General features: G+C 35.4%; 1 protein-coding gene across 1 annotated transcript in view; it reads left to right on the top strand.

Annotated features, from left to right (window-relative positions):
- LOC109830463 (lysine--tRNA ligase, chloroplastic/mitochondrial) overlaps positions 17029 to 17234 on the top strand; it is a 23902-nt gene continuing 23696 nt past the window's right edge. Inside the window, 2 exon segments of the mRNA XM_020397724.1 lie at positions 17029 to 17226; positions 17228 to 17234. The exon segment at positions 17228 to 17234 is cut by the window's right edge and continues 78 nt beyond it. Coding sequence (XP_020253313.1) covers positions 17090 to 17226; positions 17228 to 17234 — 144 coding nt within the window. The 5' untranslated portion in view covers positions 17029 to 17089.

Raw genomic sequence — 17234 nt, forward strand, 5'->3', positions numbered from 1 at the left:
ACAGGTGATGTCGGGGGTTCGTGGTCGGGGTTCGACGGAGGCGGCGAAGGAGAGAGGAGGTCGGGGTTCGTCGGGGGTTTCGTCGGTGATGAGTTGGGGAAGACGAGAGGAGAGAGAGAAGAGAGAGGCGGCTGATGCTCTCGTGAACAGGAGAGGGGGAAAAAACGAAATATATATATAGGGTTTAGGGTTAGGGTTAATTTAAACAAAAATTAATTAAAATAAAATAGTTAAGGGTATTTAAAAATTAAACTAATTACATAATATTTATCTACAATTAAAAACGTACCTGGTGTGATAATACAACAGTTGATACGAATTAGTTGAAATATACCCATATTGTATAATTAAACAAGAATAAATAATAATAATAATATATTTACTTATATTTAAAATCAAATAAATATGGGATAATTATATACACAGTAAAACGTACAAGTTATACTAACACGACATATAATATGTAACAGTAGAAATAATACAATAAATTATACCAAAAACACGTAATTAATAATACCATGTATTATATGAAATAATTTGTAATAATATTAATAATACAATATATTATTTAAAATATTACGTAATAGTATTGGTAATACAACGGATTAATTCCAGAAATATTTACCACACAAAATGAATTTATAAATATCAAAATCATTTAAATAAATATATAATCAGATTTTTAAATCATAGAAAATTATAGAAAATCGAGAAAAAAACAAATACTCTTTTAAAAAGTCATAATTAAATATTTTAAAATGCTAAAAATTATTTTAACTAGTATCAAAATTCATGGTCCTTACAACTATTCTTATCATAATATGCACGCAGGCAAGTGGTCATCCTAAAGGAAGTCTTGCCATAGGCGCACATTGGGCTCACGCGAGCTGTGACAGTGACACCTATCCTTTGCGACAATATATTCCCTTAGGGACATGTGTCGCCGTCACATTGCGCGTGAACCCACACGCGAGTATGGATAACATTGCTTTGTATTTATTAGAAGCAAAATGAGCATTTCACGCGTACGTATATTATGTGGTTCAGATCAACCCGCTCTTATGCGTTGGTTCTAATAAGATTCGTAGTCTTCTCCAATGGTCAGACACACTCTTAAAACATTTTAGAGCTCCACAATAATTAATATTTAGCTTTTTCAAAGTTTAGAGGGGTATTTAGGTAATATGGGTAATCATAGTAGTTAATCCAGTTATGATTTCAAGATCTAAATGCAAAACTAAGGGAGGTACCAACTTGCAAGAACCTTAACATTTGAGGGGCTTCTGAGCAATTTCAAAGATTGGGGGTAAGTAAATATGAAATTTATTGAATTTCAAGAACAAAGAAAATTCATGATAACGAAATACCCCGTCCGAAAAAGGAAAAATTTTCAAATTCGACCCAGTTTCAGCAACTTGGCTGAAACTTGGTCGAATCTGGCGAAAAAATTTACGAAAGTTTAAGCCTCTGATTATCAGCTTGATTAGCGGCGCTCAAAACTTCACGGGACTTGAAGTTTTATACCTCGCAAACGTCACGGGACTTCAAGTCCTATAGAGTTTCAGTCTGAGTTTATTGCACAGTGTTGTTTTTCTACTCCTGGATTCATCATGTCCATATATGCATTATTGAGATTAAGCAAAACGCCACCAACGGAAGAGAAGATTGAAGAGAGCCTTGCTAGAAATTTATGTCGTTGTACAGGTTATAGACCAATTGTTGACGCTTTCCGAGTTTTTGCCAAAACTAATGATTCTTTGTACACTAGATCATCTCCAGGAGGAGTGCCAAAAGGTGGATTCATTTGTCCATCAACTGGGCAATCATGTTCCTGTAGTGAAAATGTAGCTAAAAGCTGTGAAGATTTGAGTGAACCTGTAATTTCTGGAAACAAGCAGAAACCATTTTCATACAATGAAATTGATGAGAGCTCATACACTGAGAAGGAACTAATTTTCCCACCAAAGCTTCGTTTGAGGAAAAATTTGCCTCTAACTTGCATGGATTTGGGGGAATTAGGTGGTATAGACCCCTAAAGCTTCAACACGTGTTAGACCTAAAATTACGATATCCAGAGGCAAAACTTGTGATAGGCAATAGTGAGGTAGGAATTGAGATGAAGTTTAAGAGCGCCCAGTATCCACTCTTAATATTTGTCTGTAAAACCCCGTAATTTTGGATATATTATGATAAATATTAATAAATAAATTATATCATGATAAATATTATTTATTAATGGTTTAGTATGCTAGGAATCGATTTGAGATCAATTCAGTGTATATTTATAAATAAACGAGTGTAAACATGCACATAACCATGCATAGACCAAAACTGTTAGTCAACTTGCGCGTTCTGGGCGGTCGACCGGCGTAGGCCGATCGGTCGACCAATGATACCCGACCGATCGACCGATCGGTTGTGGTGGGTCGACCGACGGGCTTCTAGAGCCATTTGGTTTCGTTTTCGGGTCGGATTTGTTAGCTTCGAGCCCAATTGTATACATGAGTATATATACTCATTTTAAACCTCTTTTGATCATCTTTTATGTAATAACTCAGCAGTCACATTCCCTCTCAAACCCTAACCCTATATTGTGAGATTTTGGGAGTTTTTCTTGAGGCGTTTGTTGAGAGGAAGACAGGATTCGCAATCTTGGTGAATGAGGATCTTGCATGCAAACGTGTTTGGGAGTTTCAACACAGCGTTTGAGGCAAGATCATCTTCCTCCAAACCTTCCCCTGTAGTAATTCCAGATTTAATGTATTTAATTGATTAATACAAATGCTTAAAGTTTAATCTGATGTGATAAAAACCTAGTTTTTAATATTAATCCTTAAACCAATGAAAAGATCTGTAGATTTAATCGCTGTTTTTATTAGTTATGATGATCATGATCATTAGGTTGTTTTTAAATTGTAAATCATATTATAATTTGGTTTAAAACCCTAGTTTAACAATTAAATGAATGTTTTTATTAATTAGGATGCTTAAACCCTAAGTATGTGATATCTAGATGATGTGATCTTGTTTAAACGAATATATAACAGTGTAATAATCATAATTAATCATGTTCATTAATCATGTTGATAAAATATGTTTTATTCGAGAATTTTGGTTAAATAGGATGTTAAACCCTAATTAGTTAATTCAAGAGTTTGTAATATGTTAAGAGTAATCATTGTTAATTAATTCTTAAAGTCTAAATATTGTTTTGCGTTACATGCTAATAAAAATATGTTTTTGAGTAAAAGTGCAACACACAGAACCTGGAAGAATCTCGTTTTCCTGTAATTGGTCGACCGATCCTTAGGGATCAGTCGACCTATTATGTCGTCTAGGATATTTAAATCCTTTCTGGTCGATCGACTGGCTGAGAGTAATCGGTCGACCTATAGGGTCTTTTTCGAGTGCACTTTGTGCGTGATTGCCGTCGATCGACTGATGCCTTAGGGCCGATCGACTGACACTTGTTTTCTTTTGTTTGAGGTGATTTTTCTTGCACGCTTAGTCGTGAACGCGGGGTTCGAGCTATACGACAACACATGTGCAACCATGGATGTACACGAATTCAGTCATAACACTTATACGAATATCCCGAAGATGATTATTACAGGTATTGTTTAGGCATGTTTGATTAAAAATTAATTATAATACGTATGTATGTATGGATTGTAGGAAATTCATGCTAAATACATGCAAAATACGCAACGGAAGACTATATGTATAATTATGCTAAGCATGTAGAGAGCATGAAATACATAATAGGACCATCCTAATTAAATCTAACATAATCCCTACATTAAAGAGAGCATTCAAGAGTTAGAAAGTCATACTTTCGAAGTGTAATTCGATGGAAGATCGAATAACCCCTAGCTCTTGCTCCTTGTAGTAGAAAATCTCCTCGTAGTGGATCTCCAAGTCTTCAAGTGGGCTTGATAAAAATGGGAGTCTTCTTGAGACACAAGGTAATATATCCACCCCAGGGTTCTTAAAATCCTACTACTTCCTCTTGCTCAAAGATTGCTAAAGTTTAGTAAGAGGTGAGCTCTCTTTTATTCTCTTATGGAAAAAACCACTTAGCCAATTTTTTATTAACCTTTCCATAAGAAAGAGAGCTCATATTTATAGAGTGAAATGTGTTCATGACATGAATGACTCATCCTATGAGTCATACAATGAATCATCAAATATTAATGATTAATCTAGTGAGTCATGCAATGAATCATCTTATGAATCATTACATTTCAAAACCATGTGCTAATAAACCATGTGCTTCATACCATACCACTAATGACTCATCTCATGACTCATTATACATGGTATGTGTATTTCATAAATAAGAATACCAAATCAATATTGTATTTCATAAATACGATATTTTGTAATTTTTCAATCATTGATTAATAAGTCATCATATGACCAAAAAGTCAATGAGTTGACCAAAAGTCAAATGTTGACTAAAAAGTCAACTAGTTGACTAAAAGTTAACTTTATAAGAAAAATACTAGAATTCATTTCCTAAGCACATAGCATTCTGATTTTATCGATATACATAACCGTTTATGTGTATCCGGTCAATATATGCGTATTAATCATACGCATCAATCACTCTATAAATTGACTCTAGGGCCCAACTTAAAAACTCGGCAGTGGATCAAATCCACAAGTACAACAGAGGTGCTAGCTACACATGAAGACTACCCGGGTATAAGTTGTGATAAATGTCTGCAAGATGCTTACACAATTTTATCAGGACCACTCAGTGATAATGCCGTACAGTCCAGTCTCTTCGTCAAACCATGTCAAACTATTAAGCCTAGGGTATGGAAAATTGTCAAACCCTAATTGCTCAATTAGTATTTGTAGATATTAAACTCATAACCTATAAGATCAAACTGACACTCAGTTTATCTTATTTACCTCGGCCAAGGATTTCCAGGCTATAGTTATATCAAACAATCTTATGACATCAACCCCCTATACTGGGAGAGACGAATCCCATCTTGGCATCTCAATATCTACTTATGCCTCGGGATGTACCCAACAAGAACCGTTATGCACAACTCGATGAGAACTGTGGTTAGGTAAAAGTCTAAGTACACCTATACTGACATGTAAGATATTGCACTCATGCCTCAGGTCATGAGACTACTATGTACTATATCACTTGAGAACTTCTATTTGACAGTTAGGTATAATTACCAACTATATGTTCTCAGTGAGTCGTTCAGTCAACTCATTCACTAATGAGTCACCTGTATACTATATCTTGATGTCTCACATCAATGATCTAAGAGATGGATCATCATCCTTCCAAAGGAGAAATAAAGTATACACTAGTCTTACCAAAGTGATGATGTCCCATTTTAACACTTCATCGACTAGGAATATTTTAGAATATATGTTAGCGACAAATCAGATGTCTTCACTACGATCATATCTGAAATGTCTGATAGTCTAGTATCATTCTAAGGACTTTATCTGTATTAAAATACCAGATAAATCTGACCAAAATAGCATACTATTCTTTTAAACAAGGATGTTATATTCATATAGGTCCTGTTACAATATACAATTATTGCCTGCGGGGCACCTATATCCAACAAACTCCCACTTGCACTAAGGACAATCATTGTAGTATCTAATACCCAATAGCTCAACAAGTTTTTCAAATTGTGTACGAGCAATTGCCTTTGTGAATGGATCTGCTATATTATCTTTTGTATCAACTCTTTCAATCTTGATCTCTTGGCGATCAACTATCCCCCTGATCAAGTGATACTTCCTCAGAATGTGTCTGGACTTATGGTGAGACCGGGGTTCCTTTGTCAGAGCTATTGCAGCATTACTATCACAGTATAAAGGTACTGGATCTTTAATAGTGGGAACAACTTCCAGCTCTGAAAGGAACTTCCTCATCCAGACAGCTTCTTTGGCTGCATCATTTGCCGCAATGTATTTGGCTTCCATAGTAGAGTCTGCTACTGTGTCCTGTTTGGAACTTTTCCAAATAACAGCCCCTCTATTGAGGGTAAAAACATATCCTGAAACAGATTTACTATCATCGATATCGCTCTAAAAGCTAGAGTCGGAAAAAGCCTCCATTTGGAGGTCACTTTTACTATATATCAAAAATAACTCTTTAGTCCTTTTCAGGTACTTAAGTATATTTTTCACCGCTTTCCAGTGCTCTTCTCCATGATTAGATTGGTATCTACTTACCAAACTGAGTGAATAAGCGATATCCGGTCTAGTACATAACATGGCATACATGATCGATCCTACTGCCGAGGCATAAGGAATTAGACTCATGCGTTTCCTCTCTTCATCAGTCTGGGGAGACATCTTTTTAGAGAGCGAGATTCCAGGAGATGCAGGTACAAAACATTTCTTAGAATTTTCCATGCTAAACCGCTTTAGCACTTTGCCAATGTATCTAGATTGAGATAATCCTAATATCCTTTTAGATCTATCTCTACAGATCTGAATACCCAGTATACAGGATTCTTCACCCAAATCTTTCATGGAAAATCTTTTTTATAGCCAAATTTTAACCGCTTGTAATGACGGTATGTCATTACCGATTAAGAGTATATCGTCTACATACAAAATAAGAAACGATACTATACTCCCAATTATCCTTTTATAAACACATGGTTCATCTGGATTTTTGATGAAACCAAACTCTTTGATAGCATCATCAAAACAGATGTTCCATCTCCGCGATGCTTGCTTCAGTCCATAAATGGATTTAAGCAATCTACATGCTTTTCCACTGCTCCCACTGACTACAAAACCCTCTGGTTGCGTCATATATATGCACTCTTCTAAATCCCCACTGACTACAAAACCCTCTGGTTGCGTCATATATATGCACTCTTCTAAATCACCATTTAGAAATGTTGTTTTGACATCCATTTGCCAGATCTCGTAGTCATAGTGAGCAGCTATAGCAAGTAGGATCCAAAAACACTTTAGCATAGCTACTGGAGAAAAGGTTTCATCGTAGTCCAAACCAGGTCTTTGACGAAAACCTTTAGCTACCAGTCTAGCTTTAAAAGTTTCTACTTTCCCATCTACACCCAACTTTTTCTTAAACAACCATTTGCAACCTATGAGTATCACCCCTTTAGGAGCATTGTCTAAGATCCATACTTTGTTGGTGTACATAGAGTCTATTTCGGATTTCATTGCATCTTGACAAGCAACATAGTCCCTACTCTGAAAGGCTTGCTAATAACTCAAAGGTTCGTCATCTTCTATGACGTGATCTAACATGCAACATTCAATGAGAAAATCATATTGTCTCTTAGGTGCATGAGATCGCCTTGGATATCTATGGAGTGGTTGTGGTTCTTCTGGTACAACTGAAATTTCTGGTTCTACTAATTTATCAGTATTGATTTGTATATCTAAAAATTTTTCCAGTTCTACCATGCTCCCACTAATTTCTTTTTCAAGAAATTCCTTCTCCAAGAAGGTAGCATACCGAGAAACAATTATCTTTTGTTCATCGATGTGGTAGAATTGATATCCTTGGGAATTCCTTGGATATCCTACAAATTTACACAATACTGACCGTGCCTCTAACTTTTTGGGATCTTGCTTTTTTACATAAGCATGACATCCCCAAATCTTAATATAATTAAGATGTGGTTTCATCCCATACCATATCTCATATGGAGGTTTAGGCACTGTTTTAGTTGGAACTTTATTCAGTAAGTGTGCTGCTATTTCCAACGCATACCCCCAGAATGAAAATTGTAACTCAGCGTTACTCATCATGGAACGTACCATATCTAATAGGGTACGATTCCTCCTTTCTGACATGCCGTTAAGCTGTGGTGTAAAGGGTGGAGTAACCTGAGAGAGAATCTCATTCTTTTTTAAAGACCCTAAGAATTCTGAGCTCAAGTATTCTCCTCCTCGATCCGATCGAAGAATTTTAACTTTCTTGCTTGTTTGATTCTCTACTTCATTTTTATACTCGATAAATTTCTCAAATACTTCAGACTTGTGTTTCATCAAAAACACATGTCCAAATCTTGAAAAATCATCAGTAAAAGTAATAAAGTAGGAGTAGCCACCTCTGGCCATTGTAGACATAGGACCACATACATCACTATGTATCAGTCCTAAGAGTTCTGTAACTCTTGCTCCAGTTCCCTTAAATGGAGTCTTAGTCATTTTACCTTTAAGACAAGACTTGCAAGTATCATAAGACTCAAAGTCAAATGGATCTAAATATCCATGCTTATGTAGCTCGCCAAGTCTTTCTTTATTAATATGACCAAGTCTACAATGCCATAAGAAAGCGTCGTTCACAACTGAGTGCTTTCTTTTATTAGTGTGATGAGTATTTAGAATTGTGTTTTGATTAAGAATATATATGCCATTACACAATGTTCCATAAGCAATCAACTTTTGATTAAATATGATATTCATAACATTGTTCTCCAACTTGAATATATATATCCATCTTTATCTAATAAAGATACGGATATTATATTACACATCATAGTTGATACAAAATAGCAGCTATTCAAAATCAAAACGTTTCCATTTGGTAAAGATAGATAAAAATCCCCTTCTCCAAGTGCTGCAACTATTGCATCATTACCAACTTGTAGGGTCATCTCTCTAGGTTTAAGTTTTCTATAGCTTCTCAATCCTTGTAACAAATTACAGATGTGAGATCCTGATCCGGTATCTAATACCCAAGATGTAGGATTTATAGAAAAACAATTCTGAGTAACAAACACACCTGAAGATGAAGCAACAACTTGCTTGTTCTTGATGTGTGAAGCTAAGAATTCTGGGTAGTTTCCTTTAACATATCTCAACCAGTCTATGAAAATAGGATCGGTTAACTTGTTCTGTTGTGATATGATTTTTAAGCCAGACATGATGGCTTGAAAGAGAGAGAAAAAATTATTTTAGCAGATGTTCAATACATAAAATAGATTTAGTTTATTTTTATCTAAGTTATGCCTCCCACTATTTTTCAAGTCCCTCAAAACCTTATAAGAGGTGATCGGAAAACAACCCATTGTTTTCAAGTGGGATCAAGATCCAATTATCATTGAATGTACCAACCTTAACGTATGTCAACAAATTAAAACATTCAATAATTGGTAGACAACTTTTGTCTTTTACACTCTTGTAATTCTTGATATGATTTTACCCCTAGTCTTTTATGACCTTGACGTATGCCAACAAATCATAAAATGCTAGTCAAGTTTGTACCCATCATTTCTTGACTGGCTTAAATTTAACTTATGCAAACTCTTGACGTATGCCAACAAAGTTGCATAACCAACTTAAGCTATCCTTATATCTTATATACAGATGAATACTATTTAGCCATAGAATAGTTATGCCTTGACGTATGCCAACAAACATAGTATTTATTAGTAGTATTCAACTGAAATGATGGAGGGCTACGGACGATTTCATAAATCTTTTACCGTAATCAAACTTGATATAGTTAAAAGAATCTCTATATTTATACTTGCAATAATTAAACTAGCCAGGAAAGTGCAAGATTAGTGGGAGGGTTCCGAGCTATTCACCGGGAATATTCATCGGACCTTAATTAAGTAATCGCCGCTCTTTAAGACTATAACGCGAAAGATTGGGCATCACCCCTTATCTTAAGTTGGGCATCACCCCATGAGTTATATCTCATAATCACTTTCCTAGACACTAGTTAAAAATTCGTTCTAAATACATCTCTTTTAACTGCTTTAGGTTTATTTATCTTTCACACTAACACTATGTTAATATCGATCTCACCACTCTATGGTCAATAAACTCTTATTGCCATGTCTCACAAAGTTTAAAAATAGGTTTTTATAATAAAAACTATTCTCTAATGAGATAGAGATATAAGCTTTGTAGAATATAGCACCCAATTATATTGACATCTACAATTGGGGCACAACCAACATATCAACATATGTAAAAGTAATATGGAATGGTAGTGGACAACTAAGGGAATAAAATGTAACTACACTAATTACATTTTGGCAAGCAATTTGCAACTCCTTACATTGCTAGCTCCCTTGCAAATCCTGTATTATTACATTCACATATACATAGGACGTGCAAGCCCTATTTATAATGGAAAACCCATCTCGTAGGATGGGTAATAATATTGCATTGAATGTAAAATAAAAGCCATAAATGAAATAACTAAACTAAATAACCATAACCCCCCACACCCGAACAAGGGCCTATACCGTAGTTGTAGCCCATGATCGGTGAGCAAGTGCCAAAACCCGTAGGCGTAGCCCATGCTCAGGGAGGGAAGATGTCAAAAAATAATATTACATTTCTAGCTATATTACATCAATATAATAAATGCAAGAGAATTGTTGTCCACTACCATCCATAAACATAATATCCACGCAAGATGATATAAAACATATAACTTAATCAACATTAAGAAATATGCATCTATCTAGTTATGCAACAAATTGGAAAACTAGATAACATAGAGATTATCCTAACTCAAATAGGACTATCATGCTTCTAACATACAACTGCACTAGTTGTAAATAAGTAATTTACAATTTATACAAGTGTTTTTACTCTTAAAAACTTATGAACCAAAAATAATATTTTTGAATCAACAACTAGTATAACTAATTACAAAACAACTTGTATTAATTAATTAGTTTCATTAAAACATCTTTTAATTAAACTAGTAACTAGAAGCAAGTACAATGTCCTCTACGAGTTAGATATGCATGTAAAGATTCAATTAGATGGAACCATGGCTCTGATACCATGTAGGAAACTCATGCTAAATACATGCAAAATACGCAACGGAAGACTATATGTATAATTATGCTAAGCATGTAGAGAGTATGAAATACATAATATGACCATCCTAATTAAATCTAACATAATCCCTACATTAAAGAGAGTATTCAAGAGTTAGAAAGTCATACTTTCGAAGCGTGATTCGATGGAAGATCGAATAACCCCTAGCTCTTGCTCATTGTAGTAGAAAATCTCCTCGTAGTGGATCTCCAAGTCTTCAAGTGGGCTTAATAAAATGGGAGTTTTCTTGAGACACAAGGCAATATATCCACCCTGGGGTTCTTAAAATCCTACTACTTCCTCTTGCTCAAAGATTGCTAAAGTTTAGTAAGAGGAGAGCTCTCTTTTATTCTCTTATGGAAAAGACCACTTAGCCAATTTTTTATTAACCTTTCCATAAGAAAGAGAGCTCATATTTATAGAGTGAAATGTGTTCATGATATGAATGATTCATCCTATGAGTCATGCAATGAATCATCAAATATCAATGATTAATCTAGTGAGTCATGCAATGAATCATCTTATGAATCATTACATTTCAAAACCATGTGCTAATAAACCATGTGCTCAAACCATACCACTAAATGACTCATCTCATGACTCATTATACATGGTATGTGTATTTCATAAATGAGAATACCAAATCAATATTGTATTTCATAAATACGATATTTTGTAATTTTCCAATCATTGATTAATAAGTCATCATATGACCAAAAAGTCAATGAGTTGACCAAAAGTCAATTGTTGACCAAAAAGTCAACTAGTTGACTAGAAGTTAACTTTATAAGAAAAATACTAGAATTCATTTCCTAAGCACATAGCATTCTAATTTTATCGATATATATAACCGTTTATGTGTATCTGGTCAATATATGCGTATTAATCATACACATCACTCTATAAATTGTGTTTCATAGGATTCAAGTACGCGCTTGGTGTGACTCTAGGGCCCAACTTAAGAACTCGGCAATGGATCATATCCACAAGTACAACAGAGGTGCTAGCTACACATGAAGACTACTCGGGTATAAGTTATGATAAATGTCTGCAAGATGCTTATCCAATTACAGTCCGGTCTCTTTGTCAAACCATGTAAAACTATTAAGCTTAGGGTATGGAAAACTGTCAAACCCTAATTGCTCAATTAGTGTTTGTAGATATTAAACTCATAACCTATAAGATCAAACTGTCACTCAGTTTATCTTATTTACCTCGGCCAAGGATTTCCAGGCTATAGTTATATCAAACAATCTTATGACATCAACCCCTATACTGGGGGAGACGAATCCCTTCTTAGCATATCAATATCTACTTATGTCTCGGGATGTACCCAACAAGAACCGTTATGCATAATTCAATAAGAACTGTAGTTAGGTAAAAGTCTAAATACATCTTTACTGACATATAAGATATTGCACTCATGCCTCAGGTCAAGAGACTACTATGTACTATATCACTTGAGAACTTCTATTTGACAGTTAAGTATAATTACCAACTAGATGTTCTCAGTGAGTCGTTCAGTCAACTCATTCACTAATGAGTCACCTGTATACTATATCTTGATGTCTCACATCAATGATCTAAGAGATGGATCATCGTCCTTCCAAAGAAGAAATAAAGTATACACTAGTCTTACCAAAGTGATGATGTCCCATTTCAACACTTCATCGACTAGGAATATTTTAGAATATATGTTAGCGACAAATCAGATCTTTTCACTACGATCATATCCAAAATGCCTGATAGTCTAGTATCATTCTAAGAACTTTATCTGTATTAAAATACCAGATAAATCTGACCAAAATAGCATACTATTCTTTTAAACAAGGATGTTATATTCATATAGGTCCTGTTACAATATACAATTATTGCCTGCATGGTACCTATATCCAACATGGATATCGTTGATGAGCACATCTCAGTACTACTTGGGATAGTGCGTCAATATGACATTGGTGCAGGCCATTGAGTCGTGATGTTAGGATACCTGATTTGGTAGTCTGTCTTGCACGGTGATGCGATAAGGATAGAGAGCCGCACTTCTAGGATACTTGATTTGGTAGTTCGTCCCGTACGGTGATGCAATGAGACTAATGAGCCGTGTACATATTTAAGATGCCAGATACGGTAGTCCGTTCCGTATAAAAATACGATGAGTTATAAAGCCTTACAAAATATTGTATTATGATATATCTGAAAGCCTGAGTCTTTGGTGGAAGCCATTTATGAATACGATTCATCGCTGAGCTATTTTATGACTAGATTACTTCGTGTTTGGGAGTTACACGAGATTTAGTTCTTTTGTCCATATTATCTACCCAAGGGTAGCGTGAGATATTTGGTCAATATTTTGACATTGTTTATTTTAGTATTTATCTGTGTTGTTTTTCCTTTTATCTTTTATTCTTAGTTTGGAATTGATATTTGGCAATTCACAATTTGAGACATATGGTATATACATGAGGGTTTTCTTGTTTGGATTATTTCACTCGATATACTACGTCTCGTGTTGTGAGTTTCTAAATATTAATCCCATTTAGATGCAGAGTAAATGATTTAGGTAGACCATGAATAATAGATAAAGACTCCATCACATTTAGTAGCCTTCTCTTGGAGGTGGATGGAGATGATCTTGCTAAAGCGCTCTGATTCTGTTGTTGTTTTCCTTTTTGTTTTTCCTTCTTTTCAGGCAGCGAATCATAGTGTCAGAGAGCCGCAGGTTGACAGTCTTACAGCGTAGTCGTCGTCGCTTATTTTTAATAGTTGATACTCCACAGTCATTTAATTATGGTTTAGTTGATCATTAGACTTGTATTTTATTTTGTAAAGATTGTGTGCCTTAATTAGTACTATTTTCATTTGACTATATGCATTAAGTTACTTCACATTTATTTCGGACATCAGTTATACTTAGTTTTTATTCAGTTGGGATATGATTATGTTTATTTGGATATCTCTTTCTATGTCATGTCGATTGTATTTATTTCTCTTATTTTGCCTGTTTTGTACCTACACTTGTCATTGATTACACTAGAGAGATATTACTGTGATGGTGAAACATGTTGTTGCACGATATGGGTACATGGCAGGTTTGACATCTCTGGGTTCACATTGGACTGCAACCATGTGTAAAAACATGGGCATCACACTGTCACCCATGTACGTGAGCTTAATATTATAAAACTTCACGAGACTTCAAGTCCCGTGAAGTTTTGTAATTACAAAACTCCACGAGAGTTGAAGTCCTATAATGCTTTGGTCCTCTTAATCACCTTAGTAACAACACTTAAATTTCACGGGACTTGAAGTTCCGTGAAGTTTTGTAATTTTTTTCGTCAAAATCGACATAGTTTCAGCTAGTTGGCTGAAATTGGGTCGATTTTGATAATTAAATTAGAAATGAGTCGGTTTTTATAATTAATTTTTTAAATGGGTCGAATTTAAAAAAATCCGAATTAAACTCATTCCTACTTTTTTTTTTTAAAAAAATCGACACACTCTCATTTTATTTACAACAACCGACCCACTTCATGGCCACGTCAGCATCGTGGCCATGAAGTGAGGTGATTTTTTTAACTCATTGCTAAATAGTTGGGGTTGCTAACCCCGACTATTTTGCATGCCCTGACTAATATACATGCTAAATTAGTCGGGGTGGCCAACCCCAACTAATTTAGCACATGATCTAATTGGTCGGGGTTGGTAACCCCGACCAATTCGAAAGCCTTTTTTCAAAATGGCCGGGGTTCCCAACCCCGACCATTTAGCAGAGACTTTTGAAGCCAAAAAGGTGAGAGTTGGCTAAGGCAAAATGGTCGGTGTTTGGGAACCCCGATCATTTCGTGTAGGTGCACAAAATGGTCGGGATTCCCAACCCCGACTATTTTATAGAGCTCTTCCTGCCCGCTTTCAGCTGGAAAATCAAACTCTTGTTAGTACATATCAATCCACCAACTAACGGTACATATTTATCAATCTACAATGCAATCAAAAACACAAATAAGACACATACCAATTCATAATCGCAAACATTCATTTCACTTACTAAAAATCCATATTCAATTGGATACATACCATTCAATTCACATACTAATAATCAATACTCAATCGGATACATAATATTCAGTTTCAAATGCAAACATCCTATCAAGTATATCGAAACTTAACAAATATTTACAACTCCCTTTCCTCTCACTCTCCCTCTTCTTCCTCTCCCCCTTCCCCGTTCACCTTCGATGTGAGTTCGGATGAGATCCTCGTCCGGTTGTGTGTGAAGTTAGGAGCGCATGACATCCTCATTGACTCGAACTGGTTGTGAACATTCGGCTTAAACCTACTGTGATCTGCCAGCTTCATCATGTGCACGGCTTGAGCCTGCTCCTATATGTCCTCGGAATCGTCGACGCCCATACTCAATTAGTCTCTCCTCACATGCATCATGTCTTGCATTACGCGTCCTTTGAAGAGCGGACCAAATCTTTTTTTATCATGCGAAGGAACATGTTCCTCAGCTCTGGCTCGGTAGTCATTCGCAATGCATCATGTGCTATAGTAGAAAGCTCTTCAAGCTCTTGTACCTATAATATAAAAATCGAAAGAAAATTATTATCAAGTGGATGATAATAAAATAAAACTCACAAAATAACTGTATATTTTGCTTATACATTTACCAACTCTCTCTCAACTAGGCCTCTTGGTATGTACTCCTTAGGAGCTTTGTTCTCCTGAAATATCCACTAGCGAGTAATACCCTAATACCACCACAAATACACACCTGGGTCAGGTGCGTCAGCCCTCTCCATCACTACATGTTCCTCCCTCAACTCCCACCTCCCGATGTATGCATGGCGAATATATTCCCAATTTGCATGATGTGCACCTTTTCTGGGATTTCACTCTATTCTCTCCACAGGGTCCGGAACATGTTGTTGTAGCCCAAATTGTCAGAGCACACAGGCGGACACATGCATCTCGACAATCTCAAAACATATGATCGGGACGAGAGCACGCAATACATCATCACATCCTCTGCAAATATCTGGTAGTGACTCCAAAACTAGTTCATATGACATCCACTTGACCTATAAAAGGATTAAATATAGCAGATATCAATAATAAATGATGTAATGATTGAATATATTTAGATATTATGATTTAATACATGTTCATCCTCCATTTGATCAAGCTCGTTCATGTAGAAGTTTTCATGGCCCTTTGGTGAGGTATGCCAAGATCTGGACACATTCCATCTATTTCATATACAATGAGCTAGTATAGATTGAAATAAATGTATAAAATTACACGTAATCATATATATTACAAAATAACATAGTAATACCTGCAGCCTAACGGAATATGACCATTAAAAAAAGGCTTTCGAATTGGTCGGGGTTCCTAACGCCGACCAATTAGACAGTGTGCTAAATTAGTCGGGGTTGGTAACCTCGACTATTTAGCAATGAGTTAAAAAAAACCGCTCCACTTCGTGGTCGCGATGCTAACGTGACTAGGGGCGGTAAACGATCGAATCGAATCGAATACTAAAGTGTTCGTATTTGTATTTGTTTAAAATTATCGAATTCGAATGCATACTCTAATATTCATATATCTAGTTTTTCGAATTCGAACTCGAATACTTGGTATTTGATAAATATTCATGAATATTCACGAATACTTATCGAATATCAAAGTATATTTATTCTGCTAAAGAATTTGATTTTCAAATAGTATTAAAATTCATAAATAAAATTATTCCTTTATAATATATGATGTATATATATTTAAATTAATATTTTAATTAGAAAATAGATTTAAGATTATTTGAATCTTAAAATCAATGTATAAAACTTAAGTAGAAATGGTAAGTGGGTTAAAAATATAACATCATATGTGCAATAATACAAATAGTTAGTTGCGATCAAATTTTAAACGAATATTTAATAAACAAACGAATCGAATATGCATCTGGTTAAATTCTATTTGTTAGTAAACTCGAATACTAAAAAGTATTTGTTTAGCGGTAAATGAACTACCGAATCGAATATGACCGAATAGTTATTCGAACAATTATCGAACTATTTGTTAATTATTTGGTTCATTTTCACCCCTAAACGTGACCACGAAGAGGGTCGGTTGTTGTAAATAAAATGAGTGCGGGTCGATAAAAAAAGAAGAAGTAGGAATGGGTTTAATTCGAAAGTTTCTTCTCCAAAAACCCCCATCTATTCCCTCTCCCCATCTCATCCCATACCAAGAAAGAATGGTGTCAAGAGCCTCCTCTCCACATTTGTTCAACTTCGCCTCCAGGGTCTTTGTCTCTTCCACTAGGACAACGAGAACCACCACCATTAGAGTTCGATGCTGCTCCTCCTCCTCCTCCACCGCCGCCGCCTCCACCACCACCA

The sequence above is a fragment of the Asparagus officinalis genome, chromosome 2 (genome assembly GCF_001876935.1).
Source record: "Asparagus officinalis chromosome 2, Aspof.V1, whole genome shotgun sequence".
Lineage (NCBI taxonomy): Eukaryota > Viridiplantae > Streptophyta > Magnoliopsida > Asparagales > Asparagaceae > Asparagus > Asparagus officinalis.